This window comes from Arachis hypogaea, chromosome 1 (genome assembly GCF_003086295.3).
Source record: "Arachis hypogaea cultivar Tifrunner chromosome 1, arahy.Tifrunner.gnm2.J5K5, whole genome shotgun sequence".
Classification (NCBI taxonomy): domain Eukaryota; kingdom Viridiplantae; phylum Streptophyta; class Magnoliopsida; order Fabales; family Fabaceae; genus Arachis; species Arachis hypogaea.
In genome coordinates, this window is record NC_092036.1 from 4,165,855 (window position 1) to 4,181,552 (window position 15,698).

The 15,698-nt window shown below is 28.7% G+C and overlaps 1 protein-coding gene across 1 annotated transcript; it reads right to left on the bottom strand.

Annotated features, from left to right (window-relative positions):
* Nucleotides 1-222: 222 nt before the first annotated feature.
* LOC112791203 (SEC14 cytosolic factor) lies at nucleotides 223-4,273 on the bottom strand. Its single transcript, XM_025833938.3, has 11 exons — nucleotides 3,841-4,273; nucleotides 3,685-3,713; nucleotides 3,082-3,165; nucleotides 2,907-2,960; nucleotides 2,519-2,593; nucleotides 2,260-2,313; nucleotides 1,851-1,910; nucleotides 1,678-1,773; nucleotides 1,467-1,568; nucleotides 1,287-1,367; nucleotides 223-838 (listed from the first exon to the last, which is right to left on the bottom strand). Exons 1-11 carry the CDS (start codon nucleotides 3,893-3,895, stop codon nucleotides 539-541), a joined length of 990 nt encoding a protein of 329 aa, XP_025689723.1. The 5' UTR covers nucleotides 3,896-4,273; the 3' UTR covers nucleotides 223-538.
* Between the last annotated feature and the right edge of the window lie 11,425 nt (nucleotides 4,274-15,698).

Sequence of the window (15,698 nt, forward strand, 5' to 3'; positions counted from 1 at the left end):
TTGGCAATTTTTCTTCATTGAGCTAGTACAGCTAAACTATAATTTTAGTATATACTTCATTGTTGGTTTATTATCTAAAGTTGTGTTTGTTGAACCAAATAAAACTTAGTTTCTCATTTGCTTGATAAATCTAAAGAGAACAAGAGGAGATTGAGAATATTAAAATATAAACTAAGTGGTTAATTACAGTTAAAACAAATATATAAGAATTAAGGCAAAAAATAATAAAATCTGGTGTATGTTTTCAAATAATAGTGTACACTGAGGATCATAAGAACTGATCTCGGGAGGGAAAAAAAAAGTGTCATTTTCTTTTTCTACATGATCCCATATCATATACTCATCATCCCAAATTGGGTTACAGAAATTAGATAAAAAAAAAATTTATCTCAAGAAATTTGCATCAAGCTAACTTGATGCAAATATTCAAGTATTACATCTAGTATAACCCTTAAAAGGGATCATAAAGTAATAATAATAGCATATGAAACTGACTCACAAGGCTGAAGGAAAGACCAGAAACAGGTTAACCATGTCTTTAGTGTCCATTAACCGCAACACCATTCTGAATTTCCAACTTGTGAAGCTCGGATTCGATGGTCTTGGCAATCTTGGCGTCGTCGGGGTCTGGCTCCGGTAAGTCAACATAGAAGGATCCCTGTCTGATTGGTGATATGGTTTGCATGACGACGGCTTGCTGCTTGATGAAGTTGTAGAGCTGTTGGTGGAAGCTGCTGTCGAAGGAGAAGCAATTTTCAGTGTCTCCTGCTACGCGGTGTTTCGAGGATCCGGAACCTTCTTTTCTGCAGAAGTGTGGGAGAGACTGATAGTCCATTACCTGCTCACACAAGTTTCAAAAGAACTTTTAAGGTGACCAAATGTTCTCCGGTTATTTCGTTAGAAAAAAAAGTATTTTTCTATTGAAAAAGATCAGTTTTCACACAGTTGAATCGAGTTTTTAATAATCATGATTTCATTAATATCAGATTAATGACAGGAATTTAGGACGGAAAAACATGCAAGATTTATGATATATCACATCATATATAATATCCAGAGGTAGGGCAAAATGTTGATCTAATCAATTCCATTTTCATTTAATGCATGTCTAGCAAGAGTAAATTCACAATTTAACATTAAATGTTAGCATCTTCATTAGATTGGGGATTTGGAGATTTCATAACAGTGAATAGGAAACTTGACAAACTATGTTTCTTATTTTTCAAGATCTTTCATATGCATAGGTTTACAAATTATATGTTTGAAGAAGTAAATGTGATTTTTACCTTGAGTAATTCCTCCTTCCCACAACCTTGCAGCACCTGAACTTTCTTCCTCGTTCTTTCTTGCAAAAGGGGCTTTACAACCTGCCAATTGTAATTGAAAGGAAAGAAAAATCACTTGCTAGGCTTTGGATTTTGAATTATGTATTGAACTAAAGCAAAGAAGTGTAGTAGTACACAAACCTTCCAACACGCCGAGAATACATACGGCACGTTAACAATATAATATGTGTCTGTCTTTTCCGGGTAGTTCAAGTCGTCAATTGTAGATATAGCAGTCAAAAGCTGCAGGTGATATGAACCAAAAAATTTCATAAAAGGGACCTTCATAGAATTAAAAGAATGAAGAAGAATGAAGAAAAACAGAAATTGTTTCTCTAAATTATGTGCATACCCTCAGTTGGTTCAGCGCTGAAATTTTCAAACCAGTCATATCCAAGACTTTCACACAAGTGCCAATGTAACGTCCTTGCTTCTTCGAAGCTGTTGGCTAAAATAATGATTTCAAATAAGCAAAGCCGGGCATAGAAAATTTATGAGAAAATGAAACTGGTAGAAGGCACTCACCAAGACCACCCGATCCCTATATTCGTTCATTTGGATGTGCGATTGCACATAGTATTTGTCCTGAACAACAAGAATCAGCTATTTAATATTAAAGAGAATTTGAACATTGAAGTATTTCATGCAAAAGACATTTAATTTTAACTTGTTAGTGTCAATGCAGAAACTTTTTAATGAAATGAGGTTCCTAAGAAATTAAAATATCCCAGGAAAAGAAATAGACTAGTTTCGAGATAGGGATGGTACGCAGAAATGAGACAAAAATTGAAGAAAAAATAGCTGCTATGATATTGTTTGGAAAGTCCGTCTTTACGGTATTCTAGAGCCCTTTACATTGTTGCTATGATATCATTTAGTAAGTAATCTTCGACAAATTAGTTCAGTTCAAATCATAATGTTATGAGATCCTTACGGATGCTTTGTCAAATGTGCTGAGCCCAACACCAACAGCGATGACAGGAAGGCCCTGGCATAGATAAGACAAAAGAGAAATAAAATTAGCAATCACAGATGGTACTAAAAGCTTATTGTATTATTTAAGATGCCATTTATGAACTATAATTACACCAAAAATACAGGGTGAGGACAAAGAAGGGAAGATGAATATAAGGCTTAAATTTATAAACTGACATCTAAATTTCTTTGAAGATCTGTCTAAATTACAATAGTACCTCCTTTGAGTAACCAGACATTCCAATGAGTTGAGAATCTCGCACGGCTTTGTACACATCTACGGGGATTGGCTTCTGCGAATAAATAAAACAAGCGAGATAAAGAGAGAGAGAAATCAACAATGCATCACAATTATAGACCTGATGATCAATAATCAATGAACATATAATTTGAACTCACACCCTCTTCCGTTGATAATCGAGGTTAATAACCATCCCAACCAACATTTAAATGACCATTTGAAAATTTAAATATATTTTCAGCTCTAGATTCATCAGAAACATGAGAAGGTATAATACAAGATTTCAGCATAGAAGTTTCAGGAATTAGTATTCTACCAACAGAAAAGAGAAAACATGTGAATACATACATAGTGAAGGAACTTACTGATAAAACATTGTCAATCTCATTTTCAACTCTCCATTGTAAACAATCGATTATCTGTAAAACTTTAAGTCGTCAGCAAAGTATACACATCGAAAGAACACAACCCCGAGTAATTCTAAGAACAATCAAACAACCAAACCACTAAAGACCTTAAGCATAAAAAGATCTAACTAACCATTTTATGGGCTTTGGCAACATTCCAGTCCCTTGCTTTGAGAAATCTGGCTAGTGTTTCAGTTGGATATCCCTGATGCATGTTCTGAAATATGAAGTAAAATATTTTAGGGGGAAAAAAAAGAGGGATTTATTAAAATAAGAGTAAAAAACAAGAAAAGGCACTTATTGGTTTAATATCACTAAAATTCAGGATGATTCTTCTTGAAGAGTGTTGAACAAACATTGAAAAGAACGATTATTCATTAAAAAGTACATTACTTGACTTCAAATCTTGAATTCTTAATCCCTTCAAATTATATTATAACCACCAATAAAAACACTCCTTAGCAAATGCGAGGCAACAAAAGTGATCCAGGTCAATTTAACCAAAAAAAAAAGAAAAGAAAACTGATGCTTATCAAATCATTTGATTCTCTTAATTTGGAATTTCAAACAAACAAACAAAAAGAAAAGTTTTTTCTTTCTTCTCCTTTACCAAATCAAGTTGCAGATCATGAATCATAAGTTATATTGTTTCTTTTTCCCTTAAATCTTTTCTCAATATCCAAGATCAAACATATAACAATCTAAGCATACTAATTAAAAAAAAAAAAAAGCAAACCTGGAATGTGATCTTCTGCTGCTCATTCACTGGAACAAGAGACAAAAAAAAAAAAAGAAGGAATCTTTATCAATTAGAGATCATGGAAGTAAAACAAGAATGTAAGATGAGACTGATTTATTTATTTATTTATTTTGAAGGTTGTGAAGAACACACCATTTTCCATCAGGGATTGCAACTGCTTGATTGCATCCTGGTTGCAAATACCCATCTTCAACTGAAACAAGGACAAATCGGCAACTGGGTTCTTGAAAAAGTGTGACCTTTAACACTAGCACAGGAAGATTCTACCCATTAAAGAAAGAGAAACTAAAATTGATTGATTCAGGTTCCCCAATGGGTTAGAGAAGAAGGTGAGGGTTGCTAATGCTTCTCCACCATGAAAAGATTCAAACTTTGTTTTGTTCAAGTCATGTGAAAGCATGGAAGGGAAAGGGTGGTGGTGTTGTTTTTGGCCTATGTTTGCTGCTTCCTATGTACTTGTAGGAAGGAACTGAGTGGTCAACAACACAGAGAAAAAGGTAGCAAAACTGTTAAAAAAAAAAAAAAAGCAAATCAATAAATAAAACAATTTTTTTAATACAAATCTAAAAATAAAAAATACTCAAGAATCATCAAAATATTATTTTTGGTCATTAATTATATTTTTTAGTTTAATAATTTAATAATATATTTTTAATTTATATTTTTAAACGTTAATAATTAATTGATAATAAAATTAATAAATCTTAATTATCCTCTAACATTCTTTTTTAAGAATATCCTAATATTTAATTTACATCAATTTTAACTTCAATATTTTCAATAAATTTAAGAAAAAAATATCAGTGGATGCTATTTGCTTTTTTTTTCTTTTTATTTTCTGAAGGACACTAATTTTGCCAGTAAAATTATGGGAAAAAAATATCACAATTATCTAATACTTTAAATTCTGAAAAATTTTAAGCTTGAGCTTTTATATGTTTCCTTAAAGGGGTATATGTTAGGTTTAATCGTTAATCGTGCAAAGAGGGCTATGTTAAATGCCATTTGTTTTAGAATTTCGATAATAATTCTTTAAATGTTAATAAATTAAAAAATAATTTTTAATAAATTTTTATTTTAAATTTATAAAAATATAATTTTTATCGAATTTGAACCCAAAATTTAAATTTTTAATTTTTATTGTTATTAATTTTAAATTTTTTATTTAAATTCAAATGAGTTATTTTTTTTAATAATGTTTTAATATAAAATAAAATAAGCTATTGGTGGATGGTAACATTGTGTAGTGTAGTTGATTTTCATAGTTTGGTAATTTAGGCATTTTTTGTTGGTTAGCCAGCAAAATATAGCCAAAGTACCTAATACATAATTGTAGGGCCGTCAAAATGGGCTAAACCCATTGGGCCAGCCCGTTTACCCGTTTAAATGGGCGGGCTTTGCCCCTAAAATTAAACCCGTTTAAATTTTGGGCTGAGCTCGATTAACCCGAAAAAAATGATGGGTTAAACGGGCTAGCCCGCGGGCTAAACGGGTGGCCCGTTTAATTTTTTTTCATTTTTTTTAAAAAAAAGTAACACTTTTAGCTAATATTTTTTTCCAATCCGACCCGAAAATCCGACCCATCAACTAAAAAAATTTTTTTTTAAATGGTTTTTGACCTAAAAGTGGTATTTTTTGTCAAAATATTTTTCAAAAAATAAAATAAAATGATAAACGGGCTGGCCCGTTTAACCCATCGGGCTGACTATAAATGGGCCGGGCTAAAAAATTTTGGCCCGCGAATAAAGCGGGCTTAAATGGGCCAGCCCGTTTAACCCATGGGCTTAATGGGCTGGGCCTAAATGGGCCGGGCTAGCCCGTTTGACAGCCCTACATAATTGGCTTGCAAATTAAATACAGGAATAATGTACAAATGATAAATCTTTTAAATTTGACATAAGTCGAAAAAAAATACTTAAATAAAAAAAGTCAATTTTATTGAAGTTCCTAATTAATTATTCTTATCATATTTTATTAATTTAAACTAAAACATTGTTAGTCAAATTAAATTTTATTAAGAGCCTAATTAGTAATAACACATTCATGATCATATTAATGAGAGTGGTTGACTCATTTCTATTATTTATACTATACATACAAGTCTAACAAAAATTATATTTACTCACTAGAGCGTAATAATACACGCATCACTCAACTATTTTTAAAGCGCACTCTCACTCACTATTATGGAAGACGCTTCTTCACGTGCCTCCTTCTCCTCTTCCTCTTCCTTCTTCTTCTCCTTCTTTTTTTGTGTTTCTCCTCTTTTTTTTCGAGTGTTTCATCTTCATTATTTTTTATTATTATTATTGTTGATGCTGCATTTTTTCCTCCTCCTCTTTTTATTGATTTTGCAACATTATGTATTTTTTTTTTGCTTGATTTTTTTTCCAAAAAGAATGATAAGAAAACAAAATAAGAAGATGAAGAAAAAGAAGCAGGAAAATATGAAGAATAGGAGGAGGAAGAGTTTTGAATTATGCATCAGAATAAAAATACACCAAAAAATTCTTATAATACACCTAAATTTGCTGCAAATACAGAAGAGGAGGAGAAAAGAAAAGAGGAGAAGAAATTCCAATGAAAAACGAAGGAGGAAGAGGAGGAGGAGGAAGGAGTGGTGTTGATGACGATGATAACGAGAAAGAAAAATTACAAAGAAGAAGAAGAAGAAGAAGAGGCACGGAGAAAGGAGAAGAAGAAGAGGCACGGAGAAAAACGTGAAAACGGGTGAATATAAATGATTTGTATGAATCGTACGGAAAAACGCTTGTATGTGGAGAATAACTCTTAAATATTTATAGAGAGACTACTGCTATCATTAGAGGTGAACGTGAATCGAATCGGATCGGATATGACAAAAATCCTAATTCAGTCTGCACTAAATTTATCGGATCGGATTCAATATTTGCAATTTATAAGCTTAGATCCGATCTGTACATTTGCGAATCGGATCGGATATCAGATATATCCGTAAAACATAAAAAATATTTTAACATGTTTACTAAAATAATATTAATCCATTTTAAATAATATTAAACATATTTAAACATGTTTACTCTGAAATAATATTAAACATATTTTTTAAATAATATTAATAAAATAATACAACATACTATTAATTAAAATCAAACATAAAAAAAAATATTTATTTATTTATTTTTGTGGATCTTCAGATATGCGGATACATACATAAAATCCGCAATCTGATCCTATTAGCCTTACGGATTGAATCTATGTTCACAGTTTTTAAATTAGATTCGAATAAACACCACGATATGTGAATCAAATCCGATCTATAAACATCCTTTACTACTCTTTTATGGTTGAATGGTTGATGTCGCATTCATTTTTTAATATTCATGGATTTCTAAATTTATTATTTAAGTTACCATTCTATGTAATTTGTTTTGTAAAAATGTTATTCGTACATTAAAATTTGTTATTAAAATTAATTATTAATGTATTTATGTATAAATATATATAATTTAATTTATTTTTAATGTATATTTATATTTTAATATATATTTTATACATACTAATAATTAATTTTAGTCACTAATTTTAATACACACATAATATAACCTTTTATTTTATTTATCCTATTTTAGTAATTACTTATCTCTTCTATTTTGTCAAGTGTTATTCTCGCAAGTCGCAACTTTTGAACAGAAGATTCAGTGTCTAATTTATGAAGTGTTACTTAACAATTTTTTTTATTTAACAGTATTCAATATCAATTATTTGATCATACTTAAAAATAGGTATGTGAATTTTATTAAAAATATATTTTTTATGAGATAATTCTTAACCAATGACGAATCTAAAAAATTTTAGAAGTAGAGGTAAAATAATATAATAAAATAATAAAAAATATATATTAATATTAATATATTTAGATATTTAAATTTTGGAATATATTAATTAATCAAAATTTTAATAAATAAATATAATTAATACATCTAAAAGTATAGTAATTTAATTTATTTTCTTTCTATTTCAATATTTCGATAATATTGCATGAGTAATATATTTATTATTAATACTTGCGTTTAGTCAAGCATCTAATATCCGACAAATTATATTTATATTGTTTTTTTTATACGATACAAAAAAATTATAACTTAATAGTTAAAAAATCTATAAAAAATATAACTCGAATGAACTAATTTAGAATTTTGACTATTTTTTATTTTAGTGTCTGAATTTTTTTTTAAATTATGCGAGAGAGACAAAAAAATTATGAAAAAAATAAAAATTCAAATTAAATAATCACAATTATCTTTATATGTAGGTATAGACAAAATAATATATTTTTTCTATTAAACAAATATCAAATAATTTTTTGATATTTAATTGCAAATTTAATATTTTATAATATTATGATAATTTTTTTAACAAAAACAATATTATATGTATGTATAAACAAAATTAAATTAAACAAAACAATAAAAAGTAAATAAATGATATATATTATAAAAAAGTATTAAATACTAATAATCTCATTTATATTTAAAAAGTTAAGCTTAACTTTAGGTAATTAAATAATTAAATTATTATTAATAATTATTAATATTTACTTTAAATTTATATAATACAATAATTTTATTATTATATTAATATCTAATAATATAAATGTTTCTTACACATAATTTTTTTTAAAGTGTGGGGTAAATAAATTATTGTAATAGAGACAATTCTTTACATATATATTTATTATTAGTTTTTAAAAATTTAATGGGGCAATTATCCCCACACTCCTATACATAAATTCGTTCCTGTTCTTAACATATATTTTTTATTTAATAGTATTTAAAAAAATTATTAGTATAACTTTTCAAATATAGGTAGGGCAATAAAAAAGTTTTTATTCCGTATATTAACTAAAAGTATTTTAACAACTTTAACATAAGATTAACGGTACAAAGTATGACATTAAGTATAAAATGTGTTGCAATATCTTTTCCATTACCTAAATTATAAACTAATTTATTTGAGTGAGTTTTTAATAAAATATTTTTTAAATTATTTTTTTAAATTATTTTTTTAAATATTTAAAAAATAAAAATAATTTTATATTTAAATATTTTATACAAATTTTTTTATTTATTAATTATATTTGAGTGTAATAATATAAAAATATTATTTATTTATGTATTATATAATTTTTTTTTAAAAAAAATTATAAATTATAATTTTTCAAAAAAATATTTTTTATTTTTTAAATATTTTTATTTTTATTACTAAAAATTTATTAAATATATTAAAAAATTAAAAAAAATTTATTAATTTAATAACACTCAAATAAACAGTGTATAATTATAGTTATATACCATGGTATGGATAAGTGTTGTTTTCTTCTTCCTCATGCATATGTCAAATCCACCGTTCATCTTTATGAGGACTTTTTTATTTTTGTGGGTAGTATGAATCTTTAATAATTTAGGTACCTTTATCATTTTCTAATATTAAAATCAAAATATTTAATGATACAACACATATGGGGGGAATGAAAATTCTAGTGGACTTGGAACCGCTCCACATGGTTGGATGTTAATATTTAAAATCTCTCTGAATAAATGACGCATTGAATGAAATTGCAAATATATATAAATCATTGTTTTTGTTTTTCTTTTCAAAAGAAATAAAATAATAAGGTTCATGACATATGATAAGCATGTACACAAATGTTGACACATTGAAGGGAAAGATAAGTGATAGAGATTAGTACAATTATTAGTATAAAAAAGAAAAAGATATTTTAAGCAGATAACTAATTAAATATCGCCACATGAAAATTATAATTACATTTTTCCCATTTGACTATAATTTTTTGAATAAAAACTATATTACATAAAAAATAAGATGTAACAAAATTAAATAAGTAAATCCATTAGCAATAGTATAATGCTAAGAATTATTATACTACATGTGAAATAATTATTGATTTTTTTTCTTTGGCGATAAAATTGGATGAAGTTTACACCTCAAATCTATTTTGGAATCCAAATTTGAATTGAGTAAAGTGAGAACAATCTATAAAAAAGTTATGAATAGGAAGAAAAGATACTAGAAATGTATAAAAAAAATATGCAAATGAAATAATAATAATAATAATAATAATAATAATAATAATAATAATAATAATAATAATAATAATAATAATAAAGTATTACATAAACATCAGTATACAATATGTAGTTCCATAATAAAACAAAATAAAAAGTTAAAAGAAATAAAAATACATAAGTACGTAATAGTTAATTTAATATTACAAATAATTTTGCAAAACAAAATTCAAAAAAGGATGTATAGTAGATAAAAAATAAGGTGTATCTAAATAGAAGACACTTATTCTTTTCTTAGTATATACTCAAATTGATCTTAAACGGATTTTTAATTAGACACTTTTATTTTTAATAAATTTTTATTATTTTAAAAGTTTTTAAAATTTATTTTTTAAAATATTTTGGTCCTTTTATTATTTACATTAAAGTGTTTAATATGCATCTTAAATAAATAAGTTTTTAAAGAAATTTATTAGAAGATAATTTAATCCTTAATAAATATTATGATAAGACAAATTAATACTTCGAAACTAATTTATCTTAAAAAATTTTAAAATAATAAAAATGTGTTGAGCATCATCTAATTTAAATTTTTTTAAAAATTAGATTAAGTATTTATTTTTTATTTAATTATTGAGAGTCTAAATATCTAATATTCGTTTTTAATATGAAAACTCTAATACTGGACTAACTCTTTCATTTTGACCCCCCAAAAAAAAAAAAAAAAACATGAAAGAAAAAGTTAAGCATATAATATAAGTAGCTTGCTTTCATCATCAAAGGTAGCTGTTGCTATTACTGTTAGGCAACATGCTAACTAAGCAAATCACCTTCGGCCCAATACATGAGACAGTAAGACACGTGGCTATTATCGCCAATCTTGTTGACTTCTTGTGGCCAAGAATCTTCCACCATTTATTATGGTCACAAATCACTATTCTCATAAAGCAACAGAAATGTCAAATTTAATTAATGGCCCCCAACATTGGATCATTTGTTACATTATTTATTTTTTCACATAAAGTAATATTTTAGGTTTTAATGTTAGGATTAAATTTTAATTTTGTTTTTAATATTTAAAATATATTTTTTAAGCATATTATTTTATTTTATTTTAGTTGTGTGGTTAAAAGTAATTTTTTTTAAATATTTTTTATTATAATTTTCTTTAAATAGCAAAAAAACTTGTAATTATAATAATCATAGAGATGGTTGTAGTGATTTGAAAGTGAAAATGATGGGTGTGACATCGTACGATCGGATCATAGATTCGCTTGATGGAGTTTCAGTTTTTATCGGGGTGCGCCAGAACAGTGTCCTCACTCTCCAATGTGTCACGGTGTAGAATTAACAACTGTTGCATTAACTTAGCCCGTGTTCTTGTGAGATGTAGTTTTTGCCCAACAAGACTTCGTTAGCGAGAGCTTACGCTTTTTAGTGCTTTCTTCATGCGTGTGATTTTTCCTCACCCATTGCTCGAGGATATCACTTCGATTGCCATGGCCAAAACATTAAATACACTTTAAGTGTGATTTGAAAGCCAGCGAAAAGATCAATTTTATCCTTGATCTTTTACACTTCTTCTACGATTATCACCTTTTCTTTCTCTTTTTACACTATTATTTTTATCTTCCCTTCATTTTTCATAACCACCATTGTTATTCCCTCCTTTTTCTCCTCTATGACTGCTGCGTCCATCTCTGAATCGTTCGCGAATTTCACACTATTGTTATGAGGGAGTTGCCATTACCTACTTTTTGCATCCGTTGCCACTATAGGTATGTTGATGCGACCTCCCGCAAATTGTTACATGTGGTGTACATTCGACATGATGGGTACCTCCTCTATAGGATGACCACAGAGGACTTGCAAGAGCTCCGTGACTCGGGAGCGATATGCGGAGGTGGTCCCGATGAAGCTAACTATGAGCTCCTAGTCCCGGACCCCCGAAAACATGTCTGTCATCTCAATTTCAATGCCCCCCGTGTCCCAAACTGGATGTGGGTATACAAGCCTATATTTACCGTTCTTGGTGTTCGATTTTTCTTTTCTCCCTTTATACTGGCTCTTTAAATTGGTGTGACGTTGTTCCCTCGCAATTTCACCCGAACAACTGGGCTGCCATCCGGTACTTCGAGATGGTCTGTGAGTACTTAGAACTCCTGGCTATCGTCAAAGTCTTCCTCTTCTTTCTCCTACTCACGAATTTTTTATGAGAGGACAAACATAAAAAGGGGTATATTTCTTTTCGGGCTATTAAAAATCGGAAGATCTTCGACCTCTTTGAAGATTCCTTTTACGATTTTAAAGAAAATTCTTTCAAAGTAAGGCCAGCTCGAGGTCGCCTTCCTTTTTGGCTTACCCTCGAGGGAGAAAAGACGCATTTCGACCTACTGGAATTTTGGCACCGGCTCCAACTATCTAATCAAAGTGACCTTAATATTCGTAGATAAAGGTTTAGCATCAAGCACATCGAGTGAATTTGAAAAAATCAAATTCTCGATGAGTTTCTAAAATATGAGTTAGATAGACTTCTCCTTTTTGATTGTGTAGTTTACAGTCTCGTTATAAAATCAGCAAACTGCATCACCATAAATTCATTAATTTATTATTGGATTGTAGTTCCACTATCATATGGCCAATAACTTCATTGTAGATGGCTGGAGGGAGGTCAATCTTCAGCCAAGATATAGCTAGTCTAATTTTCTGTAATTGAATAATAGATTCCTCTTTTTTATCCTCATTTGTCAGATGGACCCTCCTACTTAGATCCAGTTCTAAAAGTTTTCACTAGTTGTCCAAATTTCTTTCGAAAAAATTATGTCACGTAATGAGCGTATTGTTATACTGTCAGATCGTTGGTCTGCTTAATGGACCTCCAATTTTCATTAAATTGAATCAGAATAAAAATAGTTTTTGATAATAATTTGAATGATATGATTAATAAATAAATATTATTAACTAGTATTCAAACTTAAAACATTTTTAATGGCCACATTATTTAAGGGTATAAATGCCTTAAAAAAGCGAATATTCTTTAATAGAAAATAAATAAGAAAATTTCAAAAGTACATATCTCCTTTACATTCCATGAATTTGACACTTGGTGTCGTAATATAGTTGGCCAATCAAAAAGAGAGGATATATAAAATAGAAAGTTTCACATTTAACGTGATGTTAGTATGTTACTGCTGCAGCATTTCTATACCACAAATGAGAGACTTAATAACACGATAGCACTAATAATATTCCCTAGACCTGATTGTTGTTTTTGCGTTTTGTTTTTAATTAGGTGAATTCTAGTGTCACGATGCTTGTCATGACAAGTGGCAAAATGTGCTTAACATTAATAAGTTTTAGTTCGACTAATTAAACGTCACTAAGTACAATAATATATATTATTTTTTAGAGTTATATGTGTATAAAAATAATTAAAATTTGTCAAAAAAATTAAATTTTGATACTATTTTAACTATAAAAATATGTTAATAAAAGTTTTGTCAAAAATAGTATTTTTAACATATAAGTAATTGTGAAAAAAGTTTAAATCTTATTTTGATAAATATTGACTGTCAAAAATAATACTAAAAAAGTTTGAGAATATATTTTCTATGATACTTATTAATCGTAAAAAATACTATTTATTTTAAGATTTATTGACTATAAAAAAATTTCAACAAAAAATGAGACAAGATCTTGAAATCGTAGAATAAACTGAGATTTTGAAGATAAATAATGAGTAGTATGATCCCAAACTGAAAGTAGTGTGATGCCAAAATTGACGGAGTCCAAAAAAAAAAGAAGAACAGTGGAGTAAATTAAAAATAAATGAGTGTCAAAATTGAGGAATAATTTTCTACGATCAAATTATTCATAAAAACAACATAAAAAAATTGATATATTTGATATTTGTCAAAAATATATATTAATTTTTATACTTAATTATGATTGTTAAAAAAAATAATGTTAAAATAGCTTTTTATTTTTTTGTAGTGCAGTATTATGTAGGATGTAAATGGATCGGATTAAACATGTATTGGTATAAGTTGAATGAATCCAAAAGCATACAGACAAATGTACGTTTATACTGATCTAATGATGTTTGTGTATACAAACGGAGGCGAAAGGAGTTATTTCATCCATAAACGTGTTTGGCCAAGTTTCCTTAGGAAAGAGTAACACTATCAATAAGGTTCATCTTTTTGAAATTCTTGAATCCTGCAACGTCTCATTGTGCCCTTCGGTGATAGTATTTAGATGAGAAAAATATTAAAAAATTATTAAAATTTATCATCAATTAATCATCAATATTTAGGAGTTTAGAATAAAGTATGTTATTATATTATTAGACTAAAAGAACTATACTAAATAAACTAAATTAATGATTAAGCAATTGTCAAAAATAATAAATTCTGATCATCTCTTAATATTTCTCTTTTTAGGAAATTCAAGCTAAATACGTAGATTTAAGGGTTAAGTACAATTTTGATCTCTAAAGTATATGCCAAAAAAATTTTTCGTTTCCAACTTTTTTTTTTTGTATACAAAATCGTTTCTAAAGTTCAGCTGGATTTTAAAACCGTCTTTCGGACTAAAATATCATTCTCCTTCTTCACCAATATACTTAGTTTTATTCTTCTTTCTCTTCTCTGTCACAGCAGATCTCTTCTTTTTCTTCTTCATAATCACAGAATCAGGAACAACAACAACGAAGCAGAAACAAAGAAAAAAGAGAACAACAATTTATTTCAACTAACAGCAACAACAAAAGAGAAAAAGAAAATAGAAATCATCACCATCTCTCTCAACTCCGAAGAACAACAACAAAGAAGTAGAATAAACAGAAGAAATAGAATCAGAAGAAACATAAAATTAATCATTTTCTTTCCCCATTTTCCTTCTTTATTCAGGATCAGAAGAAATAGAAGCAGAATAATAATAAAATCAAAATCAAATCAGAATCAATTTTAATTTATTATTAAATAAACAAATAAACAATGTAATTAACCAAAAAAACAGGAGCAGCGGTGACTAGCGACGAACAGCGGCGGACAAGGAGCAGTGGCAGGCGAGGAGCAGCGATGACTGGCGAGAAACAGCGGCATTGGCATCATTCCCAAATTCCATCAACGCCTCTCTCAAAGCAATAGCGCGGATGCGAAGGAGCGACGACATGCGAGGAGGAGGAGGAGCAACGGTGGCAACTGGCGCAACGACGGTGACACTCCTCCTCTACCTTCAGCTCGCACATTCCTCTTTCTCTCTCTCCGCGGTCAGCGACGGTGGCAGATCTAGCAATGATAGAGCAGCTTAGAACAGCGATGACGACGCGGCTCAACAGCGACGACGAGTCTAGTACGACGATGGTGACCTCCCTTCCTCACCTTCCTTTCACTTTTCTTCTTCCCTCCCCCTGCGTGATTTCCTCCCCCTTTAACCCGTTTTCTTTCTTTTTTATTTTTTTTTATTTTATAACTTTTTTTAGTTAGGAGTAGTTTAGTTATAAAAATTAAAATTTGGATAAAAAGGGCGGTTTTAAAATCATGTTAAATCTTAGAGACGATTTTATATGCAAAAAAAGGTGGGGTTGGGGATGAAAAAAATTTTCGACCTATACTTTAGAGACAAAAATCGTACTTAACCATAGTGTTGAACCTTTTCAAAAATATAGCCTAGACTGATATTTTCATTATTTAAAATTGAAAATAAATGAACCAACCCCGAACATACCCCACAGGGGAAATTGATTAATAAGATGAAAAATGATTGAAGTGTTAAGTGAGGTCTTGAAAAATCACAATAGAACCTATAATCAAAGAATTGAAGAAAACTAAAGAAAGGCAACACCTTTTAAACGGGTAGAAAAATTCTACATAAAATAGGTTCAGTTGCACGATTAAAAAGCATAATGTGAAATGAAAT

Bases quoted from the DNA above. Each gene is read 5' to 3' on its own strand.
- LOC112791203 (XM_025833938.3), bottom strand. From the start codon at position 3,895: ATGGGTATTTGCAACCAGGATGCAATCAAGCAGTTGCAATCCCTGATG. The intron at 1,774-1,850 runs GTGAGTGCCTTC...TCATTATTTTAG, and splicing joins ATAGGGATCGGGTGGTCTTG to CCAACAGCTTCGAAGAAGCA. The intron at 1,569-1,677 runs GTATGCACATAA...TATCACCTGCAG, and splicing joins CAGCGCTGAACCAACTGAGG to CTTTTGACTGCTATATCTAC.